The 16,005-nt window shown below is 43.2% G+C and overlaps 1 protein-coding gene across 1 annotated transcript in view; it reads left to right on the top strand.

Moving 5' to 3' along the window:
* Positions 1–3,099: 3,099 nt before the first annotated feature.
* Positions 3,100–16,005, top strand: part of KIFAP3 (kinesin associated protein 3) — a 1,147,560-nt gene continuing 1,134,654 nt past the window's right edge. Inside the window, exon 1 of the mRNA XM_069231084.1 lies at positions 3,100–3,320. Within this exon, the coding sequence (XP_069087185.1) occupies positions 3,289–3,320 (32 nt within the window). The 5' untranslated portion in view covers positions 3,100–3,288. The remainder of the gene's footprint in view (positions 3,321–16,005) is intronic.

A 16,005-nucleotide genomic window follows, 5' to 3' on the forward strand; every position in this document is an offset into this window, starting at 1 on the left:
ACAGGTGCACAATTGCTTCCTGAGGGATGCCCTCAAGCACCGAAGAACAAACAAAATAGTTGAATGTCAACACTTTATGTACAATAAAGCGTTGACAAGTCCAGGGGAATGCTTTGGTTTTTCTCTGAAATATCTGAGTCTCTTGTTGTCCTTGCAAGGGAAAGAAACGTGCTCGTCATGCAATGTTTTTTTTTCTTTTCTTGACAGCAATATCAAGCACGAGCTTCGCGCCAATGTGCATAAGCGTCACTAGTATCCAGGCAACTCGTCCCGTTCCAGCTTGTGCATGTAAGCAGAAGCTAGTTACGCTCTTCGGGCAACAGCCTCTGTATCCAGGCAACGCGCAGCAGAGTTCCTACGCAGCGCATCCGTATCCTGGCAAAAAGCGACAAAGCTTCATGTTAACAAGCATGGCACGTAGCCGAACGCGCTAAAATAACTGCCAATAACAAAGTCTCTAAAAATAAGTCTTACTTCAATCTGCAACTGGCCATGAGTTCCAGAAACAAAATACAGTAAATCTGAGAAGTAGATGGCGTGAGTCCGCAGGAGAATACAAATTTACATTTTTGTCAAAGATGAATGTCGCACCCCAATCCTGGTACCATAAAATGTGGGATGGTAGAATGCAGAAACGACAATGACGTAGTCCAGGAGCCAGAAGAATATCTTCGGTAAGTTTATTTCCAGGAATAGGCCCCAAGACAGCACATCAACCTTCCACGACGAGAGCAAATTGGCAACCGCCGACAAGTCAGACCTCGAACGTTTGATGATACTGTGTGGCACGAGAAGCATGTACAAAAGAATACAATACGGTACAAGATATTAAAGAAAGAAACATATAATATTCTATATAACTTCTAATTAAACATCATATTACAGTAACCCAGTGGTTCCCAAACTGTGCGCCGCGGCACCCTGGTGCGCCGTTAAAAGTTGCCAGGGGCGCCACGCACATTTTGGAAACATGATATGAACATTTTAAAAAAGATTTATGAGTGCAGTTTATAAATGACCTGTTTATGACAAGTTAAAAGTATTTTGCGGCCCAGTAACTCTTTAGCATTTTATGTGGGGGAGTTACATAAGCCCCACCTGTCAAGGTCTTGCCCTCTGCAGCATGGTTTCACCAAACGTGATTAGTTGTTCTTAAATAAAAGCCTTCGTCATTGCCAGCCGTCGGAAATTCAGAAGAGAGCTCTGGAATGTTATTGCTCCCGTGGGATCCTCTTGAAGTGCGCACATCGGACGTGTTCCTTGTTGAATTTACAATAATCAGGTAACTATAATTATTATTATTAGGATTTCTAATCTAGGGTGAGAGAGAGGGCACGGCAGGACCGGAGATCACAGGAATGTGCAGGAAATTCTCCTAAGCAGCGCCGATATAGTAATTATAGTATTATTATTAATAACTAATGTTTTGTTTTTAAAACAGATGGATATTTCCGAGGGGCGAGCAGGAGGCCCCTGTGTAGTTTCCGGACAGGAGAAAACTGCTAACAGCTTGATTCAGCACACACACAGAAGTTGAGTTTGTTTATTTAGGTTAGAAGACATTATTAGAATTATTAGTTCCTTGTTGATGACAAGTCCAGGGGAAAATTGCAGCATTTCTGCTTTGTGAAAGATTAACCTTCCACCCTTTTCTTATTATTAAGCACACCTTTCCTTTTTCCCCCATTTGTGTTTACTAAATGCTAGTAAATTGTTAAAAATAAATTATAGGACCACAGTCCTCCCTCACTTGCATGCCCAAATCAGATTACTTACTGAGTCTTACTGCCAGGGGAAGGCAATTTTCATTGGGATGCCAGAAAAACAGCCATGGGAGGTACAGACCAAGTGGAACTTGGAAAGCACAGTTATCAAAAGCTGAAGCCTTTGAAATAATTTAAGGCAGCGGTGCCTCCTAAATTCTCAAGAAACTGCAGAGTGGGAGTGTGAACAGCAGTGTTAATTTGTAAATAAAAATGTGCCGGTGCCCAAAGTCCTCCTTTTAAACATGTGGCTGCTGCAATTAAATGTGCGAAAATGGAATGCTGAGGCAGTGTAATACAGAAGCCATCTCAGGCCTCTTCAATGATTTTAAAGCCACTCTCTGCCCCTTCAGCTCACTCTTGCAGCTTTCTGTTTTCTCCCATTGTGACACTATTTTGTTTTTCTCTTCCTTGCTTATCACCGGAAACAACAAGCACAAATTAAGCACTGGTGAATGATCAAGTACTGTTAAGTAGTTTTAGAGGAGAAAGTGACCAGATTGAAGGCAGAATGTGTGCACCAAAGGTGAGGTCTGAGATATGTGTGTGGTCAAGGCAATGTAATGACATTGTAAACAGAGAAGAAAATATGTGCATGGAGGACAGCAAGTGTGACACAGGGGTGAGATGTGGCTACATTTTTTAGACGTTTAAGAATGAGAGGTTGAATTGGAGGAGATGTGGTCTAGCAGGGAGGAGGAAACATACAAAACATCCATGTTATGCTCGTTGATATAATTAAAGTACTCCAGAGGCTGGGCTTACATCGCCCACCCGAAAGAAAAAAAAAGTAACATAATGGGGAGCCGCGGGCAATGGCAAATATATGTGAAGGGAGCCGCGGGTCGAAAAGGTTTGGGAACCACTGCAGTAACCTGTCATGAGTAACCACAGTAGCTCACGTTTTGGTTCCTACTACGGTGTTACTTTCAATTTCTCTTGTAATGCTTTCTGTTCTATTGTAAAGCGCTCCGACACTCTTGGGTAAGGCCCGCGCTAAATAAAATCGCATAAATTAATAAATAAACAGTCGCCTTAACCCTGCCGGCGAGGTCGAAATAACAAATCAAATTGCATCGCTAGTGCAGAAGCTTAAGAACAAACTCGTTCTCCGCTAACAACACCCATTCAATAAAGACAGTCTGCTAGAGCACATAATAAATCAGTAATCTCCATGCTCCGCACAGATTCAGAGTTGTATGTAGTTCTGCTAAAGCAAGACTGAAGACAATGCCGTGAACGCATGCGTAATTCTCCCAACCTATAACAAAAGCCGAACTATTGAGCTTCAGCTGTAGTTTGTGAATAATTCCTTCTCCAACTAATGCGCAGGCGCACAAAAGCGTAGCGTGCGTGCTGAAGCCGTTGCTGTGGCACGTCGTGGTGCAGTGTGGGTGGAGCCCGAGCCCGAGCCCTCACCCTGGTAACAGCAGCAGAGGTGGGGGAGGTTCCAGGGTTTATCAATAATAGCAAGAAGGGGATGATCAGCGCCCCGTAGCAGCACGGATCGGGGAGAGGCGACACCATGCAGACCGAGGATGCCCGATACCTCAAGAGGTACACACGTGATAATGGGGTGCAGGTACCGGGGAATGGTTTACTATGCCACCTCCAGACACTGCCTGACAGCATGGAGGGGCTGTGCCTTGTCTCAGACTGAAGGGAGGAGTTGCTTTAGATCACAAAATAGACTGCCAGGACGAGGGAAGATGCGCTAATGCCAGAATGCAGATAGCACTTGGTTTTCGAGATCAATGGAGGAGATAGCTGCAGCAGAATACAGGAGTGGCTGTGGCTAAATCACGGAGGGACAAACTCGCCCACCTGTGGTGTTGGACAGACCCCATTTTCTCCTTGGCACAGCGCATCTTCCCTCTCCAACTGACATAGCACTTCTCTCCGTCGTACCATAGGTGCCAGGCTCCCCCTTGTCGTGTGTAATCTTCATAGTCGAGCCTTTAATCTGTGGAAGATGAACACCGCACTCCTGATCATAACTGACAATATCTCCAGTCCCGAACCTTTCCCTACAAATCATTGTTTTTAGGTGTGTTAGTTAAGTGGACTACAATACCCTGAACGCAATACGGTGTTATACAACGGTCTAGTGCTGGAAACTGTGGCCTGAATAACCTGGAGGGAGGTGACCATCCTTATTCTATATTGAGTTAAAGTGATTGTTGCAATTGGAGTCTTTTTGCTTTACCTCCAACCGACCAGACTTCTCCCTTAAATAAAAAGCTACAGTTGGCCCCAAAACAGATCTTGGGGATATTTTGAAAGTGGCTAGTGCTGAATTGTGAAATACTCTACCTTTAAGTTTGAGCATGAACAGTTATTATTTTTTTAATAAAAAGGTTAGAGCAACATCTACAGTAACTTGTACCGCGATTAAAGCCTAAACTTTAGCACCCATCACACCAAAGGCAATGTGAGGGATGCTTGCAGTTTAACCACTTGCAGTTGCTTGAGATATTGTACTTTTGCTCACCAAGCCACCTCATTTTGGACCCAACCATATGCAAATCAGTCTTCACCCTGCCCCAATATGAACAGTCCAGGCCAGGTCCTCACTGTATCGGAACACATGAAAGCCAAGACCGGTTTCACCCTGATTAGGGCTCATCAGTCAGGTAGCTTGGTTCAATTGGCACAGTGAGCAAGGGACCCATGTCGGGGGATACCCTTGCCTCTTAGGACATTACATCAGACACTCAGTAGGTAGTGGGGGAACTCTTACAATTTGTCTAACCACTGCACTCGTTCAGGGTAGTATCCCAAGCCATTGTCCTTCTACACATAATGCCATCCCTGGGTCGAACCAGCCATACGTACGTCTTGGTCTATCTTTTACTCACTATGCCGCTGGACCCAAGCAACACTTGTCTGAAGCCACTCCAGGGCGAACCTAGTCTTAGGTTGCTTGTATTCCAGTTCAGAGTGGACCTTGCTTAGCAGTTCAGGGTGGACCACTCCCATTGGAGCAGGATCAAGGCTCATTTGAATAAGGCTGGGTCTAATCTGAGGTGGGATAGTGACAAAAAGAACAATGGGCTGGAGTTCTTCCCTGAGCGATTGCCATTGGTTACACATATTGCAAGCATCCTCCCATCACCTTCTGTGTGTCTAATCTTATGGAACAACATGAACCCTTTTGTATCTTTTTTTTAATTTTTATACAAGTACCTTTCTTGGTTTCACTGACACTCTACTAGGCTCATTTAGTGGCTGTTCTGCAATTGTTTTGGATTTATTTAATGTTTTTGTTATTTTGTTTCTTTGTGTATGTATTATAAAGACGAATCAAAGCTTGAACATGAAGAGTGCTTTATTTCATTCTCTTGGCTGAAGAATACATTTTAGCAGCCAACATCACCAAGACGTCCTTCTTCCTCTGTTCCCCACACTCCTTCTGCCCTACAGTGTTCTGTGCATCATTACTGAACACCACTACATTATCTTGGGTTCCAGACTTAGAACCTTTACCACCAAGCCCACAACACAACACCCTCTTTATTATAACAATTACCAAAGCTGAATAATATTCAAAACCTCTTAATAGGCCATACGAGTGATAAAAGAAAAACACATCTTGGAATAAGACAAACAAATTAAGACAGAAGAATTACATTTAGCCTACTGTTAAAGCCAAATGTTTTATATATAACTTACATATTACCATTAACATAATCTTCCAACCACTTTGGTGGTTTCCCAATTCTTTTGTTAAACTCATGTTCAGCTTTAGCTCGTGCTCAAGTTCATGCACATTCAACTTTTCATCACTGATCCCAGAACCACTCCCAGGCTTCCCACCACTACCGCAGTCAGCTTCTTCCAGCCCCCACATCCCACTTTTAATTTATTACAGCATCAGAATTCACAGTTTGTCATCACCACTCTCCTCCTGAACACAATGATCAGTATGTATCATTATATCATGGTTGCTCTTGCAAATGCAGTCTCCTCCAACATCAATTTCTCAAAATCCTCCAACAAATTTGGATCATTCTCATGTAATTCCCTTTGTACTCACTTTCATAGTGCAATTGGACCTACCACAACTCAATTAAGATTGCACACTTTACCATTACTCAGTTTTACAGAATTATGCAAAATGTCAACCTTTTCCTTGGGTTCATAAAACAACTCTCACCCTTAGGAACAAAACACAGATTCTTGATCCAAAGCTAATCACCTACTTTAACTCACACGGTCTATAACCCTTTTTTGGAATCAAAATACAACGTACTTTTACCATGACTGTCTTTGATTTTCTTGCGAACAGCTTCCACAGACCATTTCTCCACTCGTGTGCAAAACAACCACCCATTGGTATATTTGGTTCTAGGATTTCTTCTTCTTATAAACAAAGAAGATACTTGTCAAATTGTGTAGATCCATTGTTATTAATTCTGTAAGCCCATACCATTTTACCTAGTTGTGTAGTCCAATCCTTGTTACTTGCCATAGCTAATTGTATTATTCCTTTGATTACGCAGTTAAATCTCTCCACCATACCTTTACCACTGGGAGCGTATAGAGAAGTAATTTTATGCTTTACAGGAAAATGTTCAAAGTAGAGCTTTGCTTTATTTCAGACAAATTGCATCCCATTGTCTCTCAGAATGGTGGCAGATAAATCTTCCAATGCAAAAATATGATCATGGAATTTCAAAACTGAATCCGTATCTGCCCTATTCACAACCTGTACAATGGGCCACAGAGAAAACAAATCAATTAAAACCAGCACATATTTCTGAGGATTCTGGGTTCCACAATGTCAACAGTCATTGGTTTCCACGGATGCGGGGGTCGCAAGTTTGTAAAGCTTTATCAGTTCGAAAACAATTGGGGCACTCCCTCACAAACCTTTCAAAGCTAGATCCATACCAGGCCACCTTAACAATTTGTTCACAACAGATTTGGTTTTATTAATTTCAGAATGTCCCTCATGCCTTAAACCCACAACCATTTTCTGCAAAGCATGCAGTGGAACCACTCCTTGTTCTCTCAAAAATGTACCATTATCTGTTGTCAACTCAGACCTTACCTACCAAAAATGTCTTATTCATTACTCCATACACTTAGTGGGACATTTTCCCATTGACACAGAATGGGAAAAACCCTTTGCTACATCTGGCCTTTATTCCTTGGCCATTTGTCGCACCTGTAGGTCATTACTGCTTGTAAGACCTTTTTCTTCTTGTATTCCACATTTCATTACTTTCCTTTAACAGTTGGTGTACTTCTATTTTGCACCAGTGCTAACTGAAATCCATTTCACCAGACATACTCTTGTTCCTAAATGTTGATAGGCACTCTGCATAAAAATCAGCCACAACATTGTCCTTACCAAGTATATACTTAGTTTTGTGGTTATAGTCTTGAGTGTGCATGGATAATCGGGCTAAGCAAGCAGAAACATTCACCATATCTTCTGTTGTCAAAATGTTAACTAGGGGTTTGTGATCACCACAGATGGTGCAAGGGTTCCCCCATACAAAGGATCTTAATTATTCTAAAGCCCCAAAACATGCTAATGTCTTGCACTCGATAACAGAGTATTTCTCCTCAGCAGGTGATAAAGATCTAAAGGCATATGCAATCACACATTCTGTACTAAACATATTGAATTGAGTTAAAACAGCTCACAATTGTTTACTAGTAGCATCAGTTGTGATAACGCTGTCAGCACTTGAGTCAAGACCTTTTCAAAGCAGAAGCATTGAGAAATTGTGCAAAATTCTTCACATCGGTCAGACTATTCAAATTTGTTTTTGCCCTTTAGTAACTGATGTGTTTAGTTTTCTCAGAAAATTTGGGAATATATTTTACACAATAACCAGCAAATTCAAGAAATGACCATACATCATCTTTACTGTTCGGAGTAGATGCTTCCTCAATAGCTCTCACGAGAGACAGTTTGGGTTTAAAACACCTTCATCACTTATCACATGATCAAGATAAGTAACACTGTTCTTTGCAAATTTTCACATGGAAAATCCCACAGTTAATCCTTCAGATTTAAAATACTTTGCACTCTCACCAACCTGTTGTCATGTTCTTCTCTGTTTTGACCAAATACAAAAATATAATCCTGGAAATACTAAAATATAATCCTGGAAACTTTACACCCACCTCTCTGCCAAACAGCTGAAACATTAAGCGTTGAAAGACTGCAGCCAGCAGGGCTAAGCCAAGTGGCGTCATCTTAAATTGGCAGCACCCGTCATGAGTGATAAACGATGTAAGATTCTGGGAACCCTGAGCTAAAGAAATGTGGTGGTAAGCTGATGACAGGTCAATGGTGAAAAACCACTTGCCACCTTTGACACATTTTATCATTTAGTTAACCCCTTAGCTGCTGGGCCTTCCCCCACCCCTCCCCCCCCCAGTGCTGAGCCCTTTTTTGACTATTTGGGGTAGTTCGCGCTTAGGCCTTCATAACTTTTTGTCCACATCAGCTAACCACGCCAAATTTGCGTCCTTTTTTTCCAACATCCTAGGGATTCTAATGGTACCCAGAGTTTGTGGTTTCCCCTGGAGGAGACCAAGAAAATAGTCAAAATACAGTGAAAAATTTTTTTTTTCCCCAAAAATGGGAAAAAAGGGCTGCCGAAGAAGGCTTGTGGTTTTTTCCCTGAAAATGCCATCAACAAAGGGTTTCTGGTGCTGAAATCACTATCTTCCCACCTTTCAGGAACGGGCAGACTTAAATCAGAAAACCACATTTTTTCAACACAAATTTGGCATTTTACTGGGACATACCCCATTTTTACTATTTTGGGTGCTTTCAGCCTCCTTCCAGTTAGTGACAGGAATGGGTGTGAAACCAATGCTGGATCCCGGAATGCTAAACATTTCTGAAAACTAGACAACATTCTGAATTCAGCAAGGGGTCATTTGTGTAGATCCTACAAGGTTTTCCTACAGACAATAACAGCTGAAATAAAAAAATATTGAAATTGAGCTGAAAACAACAGCCATTTTTCTTTATGTTTTACTCTGTAACTTTTTCCTGCGATGTCAGATTTCCAAAAGCAATATACCGCTTTGTCTGCTGGACTCTTCTGGTTGCGGGGATATAAAGGGCTTGTAGGTTAATCAAGAACCCTAGGTACCCAGAGCCAATAAATGAGCTGCACCCTGCAGTTGGTTTTCATTCTATACTGGGTATACAGCAATTCATTTGCTGAAATATGAAGAGTGAAAAATAGGTATCAAGAAAACCTTTGCATTTCCGAAATGGGCTCAAGATAAGGTTTTGAGGAGCAGTGGTTATTTGCACATCTCTGAATTTGGGGTGCCCATACTAGCATGTGAATTGCAGGGCATTTCTCAAATAGACGTCTTTTTTACACTCTCTCTTATATTTGGAAATAAAAAATGTAGAGAAAGATAAGGGGCAATAACACTTGTTTTGCTATTCTATGTTCCCCCAAGTCTCCCGATAAAATGATACCTCACTTGTGTGGGTAGGCCTAGCGCCCGCAACAGGTAATGCCCCAAAACACAACGTGGACACATCACATTTTTTTGACAGAAAACAGAGCTGTTTTTTGCAAAGTGCCTAGCTGTGGATTTTGGCCTCTAGCTCAGCCGGCACCTAGGGAAACCTACCAACCCTATGCATTTTTGAAAACTAGAGACCTAGGGGAATTCAAGATGGGGGTGACTTGTGGGGCTCTGACCAGGTTCTGTTACCCAGAATCCTTTGCAAACCTCAAAACGTGGCTAAAAAAACACGTTTTCCTCTCATTTCGGTGACAGAAAGTTCTGGAATCTGAGAGGAGCCACAAATTTCCTTCCACCCAGCGTTCCCCCAAGTCTCCCGATAAAAATGATACCTCACTTGTGTGGGTAGGCCTAGCGCCCGCGACAGGAAATGCCCCAAAACACAACGTGGACCCATCACATTTTTTGACAGAATACAGAGCTGTTTTTTTGCAAAGTGCCTACCTGTAGATTTTGGCCTCTAGCTCAGCCGGCACATAGGGAAACCTACCAAACCTGTGCATTTTTTAAAACTAGAGACCTAGGGGAATCCAAGATGGGTGACTTGTGGGGCTCTGACCGGGTTCTGTTACCCAGAATCTTTTGCAAACCTCAAAAAGTGGCTAAAAAAACACGTTTTCCTCACATTATGGTGACAGAAAGTTCAGGAATCTGAGATGAGCCACAAATTTCCTTCCACCCAGAGTTCCCCCAAGTCACCCGATAAAAATGATACCTCACTTGTGTGGGTAGGCCTAGCGCCTGCGACAGGAAATGCCCCAAAACACAACGTGGACACATCAAATTTTTTCATAGAAAACAGTGCCTACCTGTGGATTTTGGCCTCTAGCTCAGCCGGCACCTGGGGAAACCTAGCAAACCAGCGCATTTTTGAAAACTAGAAACCCAGGGGAATCCAAGATGAGGTGACTTGTGGGGCTCTGACCAGGTTCTGTTACCCAGAATCCTTTGCAAACCTCAAAATGTGGCTAAAATAACACGTTTTCCTCACATTTCGGTGACAGAAAGTTCTGGAATCTGAGAGGAGCGACAAATTTCCTTCCACCCAGCGTTCCCCCAAGTCTCCCGATAAATATGATACCTCACTTGTGTGGGTAGGCCTGGTGCCAGCGACAGGAATAGATCACACAACGGTCAATGTTGGTCCTTACGTGAGGCAGCTGTTGACCCTGGGGTGATCCATTCCTGACGCAGGCACTAGGTGTAGGCACTCAAGTGGGGTAGTGTTTTTATCAGGACAGGTGAGGAGTCACTGGGTGGTAGGAATTTTGTGGATCCCAGCATATTCCTGTAGTTTGTGTGACAGAAATGCGAGAAAAATAGAGTTTTTATTCAACATTTCAGCTTTTCAGGGTATTCTGGGTAAGAAAACTTTGGGGAATCTACACAAGTCACACCTCTGTGGACTCCCCCGAATGTCTAGTTTCCAGAAATGTTTGGGTTTAGTGTGTTTCTCTATATGGCCGCCGAATCCAGGACCAAAAACACAGGTGCCTGCATTACAAAACCAGTTTGTTTTGCCATAGATAATTTTGATGTCTCCACAATACGATTTGGGTGGTGGAATTTGGGGCTGAACTAAATTGGGGAGCTCCCAAGAGAGCACTCTCTCTCTCTCTCTGCTTGCCGCCGCATTCACCTGCTCTCTGGGTTGGGCTAACCCACTATTACCCCGTTGCACAAACAGCTTGCGAAGGGACAGCAGGACTGTCCTCATCACCTCCCTCATAATGTACTGGAAGAGGAGTTATCGAATGGGACTCCTCCGACTGAAAAATCACTCCCAGAGTCTGCGCCATTGTCCTATCCCTCAGATACTGTCTCAGTATCTGATGTCTCAGTCTCTGATCCTATGTCAGAGTGGTCCTCTATAACCCGAGTGCAGGCAGCAGTCATCCATCAAGATGCCATCTCTGCTATTGGCTAAACTGTTGCTCTAAAACACTAGCCTACGTAGACAGTCACAAAATCGATGGTGTGTGTGAGATAGGTGCAACAGTAGAGGCCACCTTACCTGCGCTTCTTCCCTCAATCAGCACGTTCTTTCAAGACATTCAAAAAACACCTTGTCACATACCATTCGTCACAGTCTTTAGCACCTCCTGCGCCCAGTCCAACAATCATTATTGGTGCTCCCACTCCCTCCTCCTAGGATTCCCTCATTACCACCAACCAAAAGTGCCCTTCATCTCTCCATAGCCGCCCTCCACCCTGCACATACATTTCATTGGTATTATAGCGCAGGTAATGCCTGACTTTACTAATGTACTCAGCTATTTACATAAAATACAGATTTGCTCTTTGCAGTAGGCATATAAACCTTCTGCGCTTCTTTATGGCACTAAAACTGCCACTAGACAAGTCTGACCCTTTTCCCCCCAGGGAAACCACACACATATTGACAAAAGTGATATATATATATGACAGCCAACCACCTGAAACTCAACTCAAGCAAAACCGAAATAATCCTCTTTGGCCCCCACAAAAACACCTGGGATCCCTCATGGTGGCCCTGCACCCACCCCCGCACCCACCTCCGCAACCACGCACGCAACCTCGGCATCATCCTAGACTCCTCCCTCTCGATGACCCAACAAATCAACGCTCTCACCTCCTCATGCTTCAACACACTCCATATTCTGAAAAAAACATTCAAATGGATCCCCACAGAGACCAGAAAAACTGTCACTCACGCACTCATCAGCAGCAGACTTGATTACGGAAACGCCCTCTACGCCGGCACCACTCTAAAACTCAAGCGCAAACTACACGCATCCAGAACTCAGCAGCACGACTCATCCTCGACCTCCCCGGACACAAACACATCTCTCCACACCTCAAATCCCTCCACTGGCTCCCCATTGACAAAAGGATCACCTTCAAGATCCTCATCCTCGCACACAAATCACTCCACAACACAGGCACTGCCTACCTCAACGAGAGTCACGTTCCACACCCCCACACGAAACCTCCGCTCAGCTGACCTCTCTCTCGACTCTGTCCCCCGCATCAAACACACCACCACCGGGGGCAGATCCTTCTTCTACCTTGCACCCAAAACCTGGAACGCCCTCCCAACCCACCTTCGCAAGACCCAAAACCTACTTCTTTTCAGGAAGGGCCTCAAAACCTGGCTTTTCGAACAGTGAACCTCCCAGCCCCTTTCCCTCCCCCCATCCCCCCCCCAGCGCCTTGAGACCCTCACGGGTGAGTAGCGCGCTTTATAAATCTCTTTGATTGATTGATATATATAGATCTATCTATATATATATATATATATATATATCTACATAGATATATCCATGTACATAGATATATCCATGTACATAGATATATCTATAGATATATCTATATATATAGATCTATTTTTTTTTTTAGTTGTTGTATGGTTTCCTTGGGGGCCAAAATGGCCCCCAGGGAAACCCTACAACATCTAAAAAAAATATTGCCCCCACAGGGGGTCGCCCTGCCCACGGGCGACCCCCTGTCTTTTTATTTATTTATTTTTGGGAAAAAAAAAAAAATTCCCCTGGGGGGGGAGGGGGATCCGCCTACCTTTAAAAAAAAAAAAAAAAAAAATATGCCCCCGGCGGGGTGCGGCCCGTTTTCCGAGGGGGCCGACCCCCCCCCCAAGTGAAATCCCTGGCGTCTAGTGGTGTTTCCTGGCCCCCGATCACAGCACAGCTGCAACCGGGGGCCAGGAAACACTTTCAGGAATGCCTCGTAAGAAAGGGGAGACTCTCCCCTTTCTTACGAGGCCTTCCCGAACGTCGGGGAAGGCCGTTTTCCCCATTGAAGCAGGAAGCGGCCGCAGGGCTGCTTCCTGTTTCGATGGGGAAAACAACTTTGTAACGTCAGCGCGGTCACAAAGGGCCGGGTAGGAGGGGGGTTGGGGGGGGGGGGGAGGAAGACACAGAAGCTTCCGTGTCTCCCGGGGAAAAGAAAAAAAATAAATAAATCCTCGGGTGCGATTAATACCCTCCCTGGTGTCGGCCACTGGTCGTGACCCGCACCAGGGAGGGAGTGTGGCCGATGCCCGCAGTGAAAAGGTTAATTTTAGGCAGTGGATATTTATCTAAAATTCTGTTATTTAGATGGTGTAACTCAATACACAACCAAATCGAGCCGTTGCTCCTTCCGGACACTGCTATTCGAGAAATCCAGTCAGAAGCTTCTACCTGTCCTGTCACCCCCTAATAAAGTAGCTTCTCTAGGTCCATATACATTTTATCCATAACCCTAAAAGGAATGTTTCACATCTTGTGGGTCTTAGGTTTTGCATCATCCTTCAAAATAATTCTGTGCTTGAATCCTTTTGAACCCTCCAAATTACTACTGAAAACTTTCAAAGTACCAACACTTGCTCTTTGCTATTCTGATCAAGTACAATGTGTATGTTTCCCTGGCCAGACCAATTCATTAGAGGGTACTTTCCAATGTACACCGAGTTCATCTATTGTTGAATCTGAAAGTGAACCACCTAAAACCTACCACGTAATATAAGATCATTACTGTGTATTTATAAAACTGTTTCTTCAACCAGTTCTGACCATAAAAGTTTACATAAAAGCATTAATGATATTTTTATATATATACATTAAAATGCAGGGTACAATGTGCAAAGCTTCAATTCTAATTCAGATTTTGGAATATGAATGAAAGGGTTTACACAAAGGGGGGGGCGCAAAGATGATTATTATAATCATTAAACTATGCAATTCGATTCTACCAGCAATGAGCTCAAGTAGTGTCTAATTTTAAGCTCATAAAAATACACATAAAAAACAGGTAGAAGAAATAAAATTCCATTACATATATACCTAAGTAGCAAAGGGTGTGATGAGCAAAACAAAAATTGTGGCACTGTTGTACTACAGACAGAGTTTGCATAACTAGCCAGGAGTGGACAAGTAGGCTTCTCTCCAGTATAATTATGTACACATGCCTGTCAGAAAAACCTCAAAAAATGAGTCCATTATATTCACGGGGGGTGGTTTAGAGCCACCTTCTAGATCGCCATGGGTTTCATTTGTTATATCTATTTCGTTTTTGTTGAACCATACTCATTAACAGACCATCATAGGACAGTTCAGCCCCGATCCTTGTATGCCAATTAGTTTCTGCGGAACATATGTCTCCCCTTCCATACCTTGGGCAGTTATTTGGCCACTGTACACAAACAAATATGTCTTTACTATCTGTTCTTAATATCCTAAGAGCTACTTCAAAATTCCTCACACCCTTTTTCCTACACACAGTTGCCAGCCAAGATCTCCTAATGCCGGCATAAGCTTGCCAAAAGAATATAAAATAAGCTACTCTTTCTGAGCGGAAGCACAAACTGTATAGATGATGATACTTGCGACAAGAGACACCACCTGGTACGGAACTTGTTGTTAGGAAGAATGCCATATCGGAATTTCAAGTATAAAGCTCTCTCTTCAAGGGGCTCAATCTTATCAAGAAACTGTTCAAAAAACGTTAGGCACTTTATGTCAAGAACATTTTCTGTCAACCTACCCCCACAGCACTCCATTTAATACTTTTCATTTAGAAATGCCCAGAACCCGGTCGTCAGGTGTTCAGACATCCCCATAATATGTGAAAGTGTCTTGTCCCATAGCTCTCTCATATCTAAAATAATAAGCCGTGCTCTAGTATGTTTGAACTAGGGTAACTTACAACCTGCATCTAAGTCCTTTAGATCGCTGAAGGCCTTCTTATACTGATTTAGTTCTTTGCTAAACCATAACCTTATCCAGAACAAAAGGGGGTTAGATTCGCAATATTCACAATGTTATTTTGCACCAGATCTAATCGTAATGGGAAAAAATTGTATTTTGTGAGAGACCCGTAAGAGGTCAAAAGCATCTATTTTTGATTATTAACAGTTTGGATAAATTAACAGGGCCCCAATTTGCAGACTCATAAAGTGCTACACTAACCTCTTTAGCTCTGTAGATAGCCAAGGCTGGCGATAGCGGACAATGAAAAGAGTTTTTTAATGCCCTCAAGACATCTCCAGCTCTATGCTGTAAATGTACCCTGGTTTTCTTTATCTGTGTTGACCAAGACAATGTGTTTGTCAGCTAAACCCCTAAATAGTCAAACTCCTTTACTCCCTCAAGGAGGATACCCTACAACCTCAAGGAATGCGTCCGTCGGGTAGGTCACTGGCTACGGACCACGTCAAAATGTAACGATGACAGTCCTCTGGTTCGCATTTTTCCCAAGGAGCCCTGTCCTTAATATAAGAGGGTCCTCACCTATTTAGGTTTTGATTTGCATAGCGTACCAATTAAGTTATATCTGCCCTATAAACTCCTAATGTTACTAGGGTATGTAGGGTAGGTTAGGAGACGTTTATTTCTGGACCTAATGAAACACCACTTGATCCCTAGGGACATCTTAGGCGTGGAACATGTTGACCTCATCCAGTGGCTGAAGGAAGTTTTTTTTTTTTCTGTCCGCCCCTTCTGTGTTGTTGGAACATTATTTCCATTCCACTCCCATGTGTTTTTAACTTTGACCGAGATCCCGGGTTTTGGGGCTCTCGAGCCAATTTTAACTTATTTTTTCTCCTGCTCCTCTCTAGCTGTAGATGTGGGTTTATTCCGACTCCTAACTATGGTACGCAGTTCAAATTAAGATCTCCATCAAATAGCCCCCTTCTGGGCCTGTCAGACATCACAGCACCAGTCTGACGAGGAGCGAGCCCTATGAT

The sequence above is a fragment of the Pleurodeles waltl genome, chromosome 4_2, assembly GCF_031143425.1.
Source record: "Pleurodeles waltl isolate 20211129_DDA chromosome 4_2, aPleWal1.hap1.20221129, whole genome shotgun sequence".
Classification (NCBI taxonomy): domain Eukaryota; kingdom Metazoa; phylum Chordata; class Amphibia; order Caudata; family Salamandridae; genus Pleurodeles; species Pleurodeles waltl.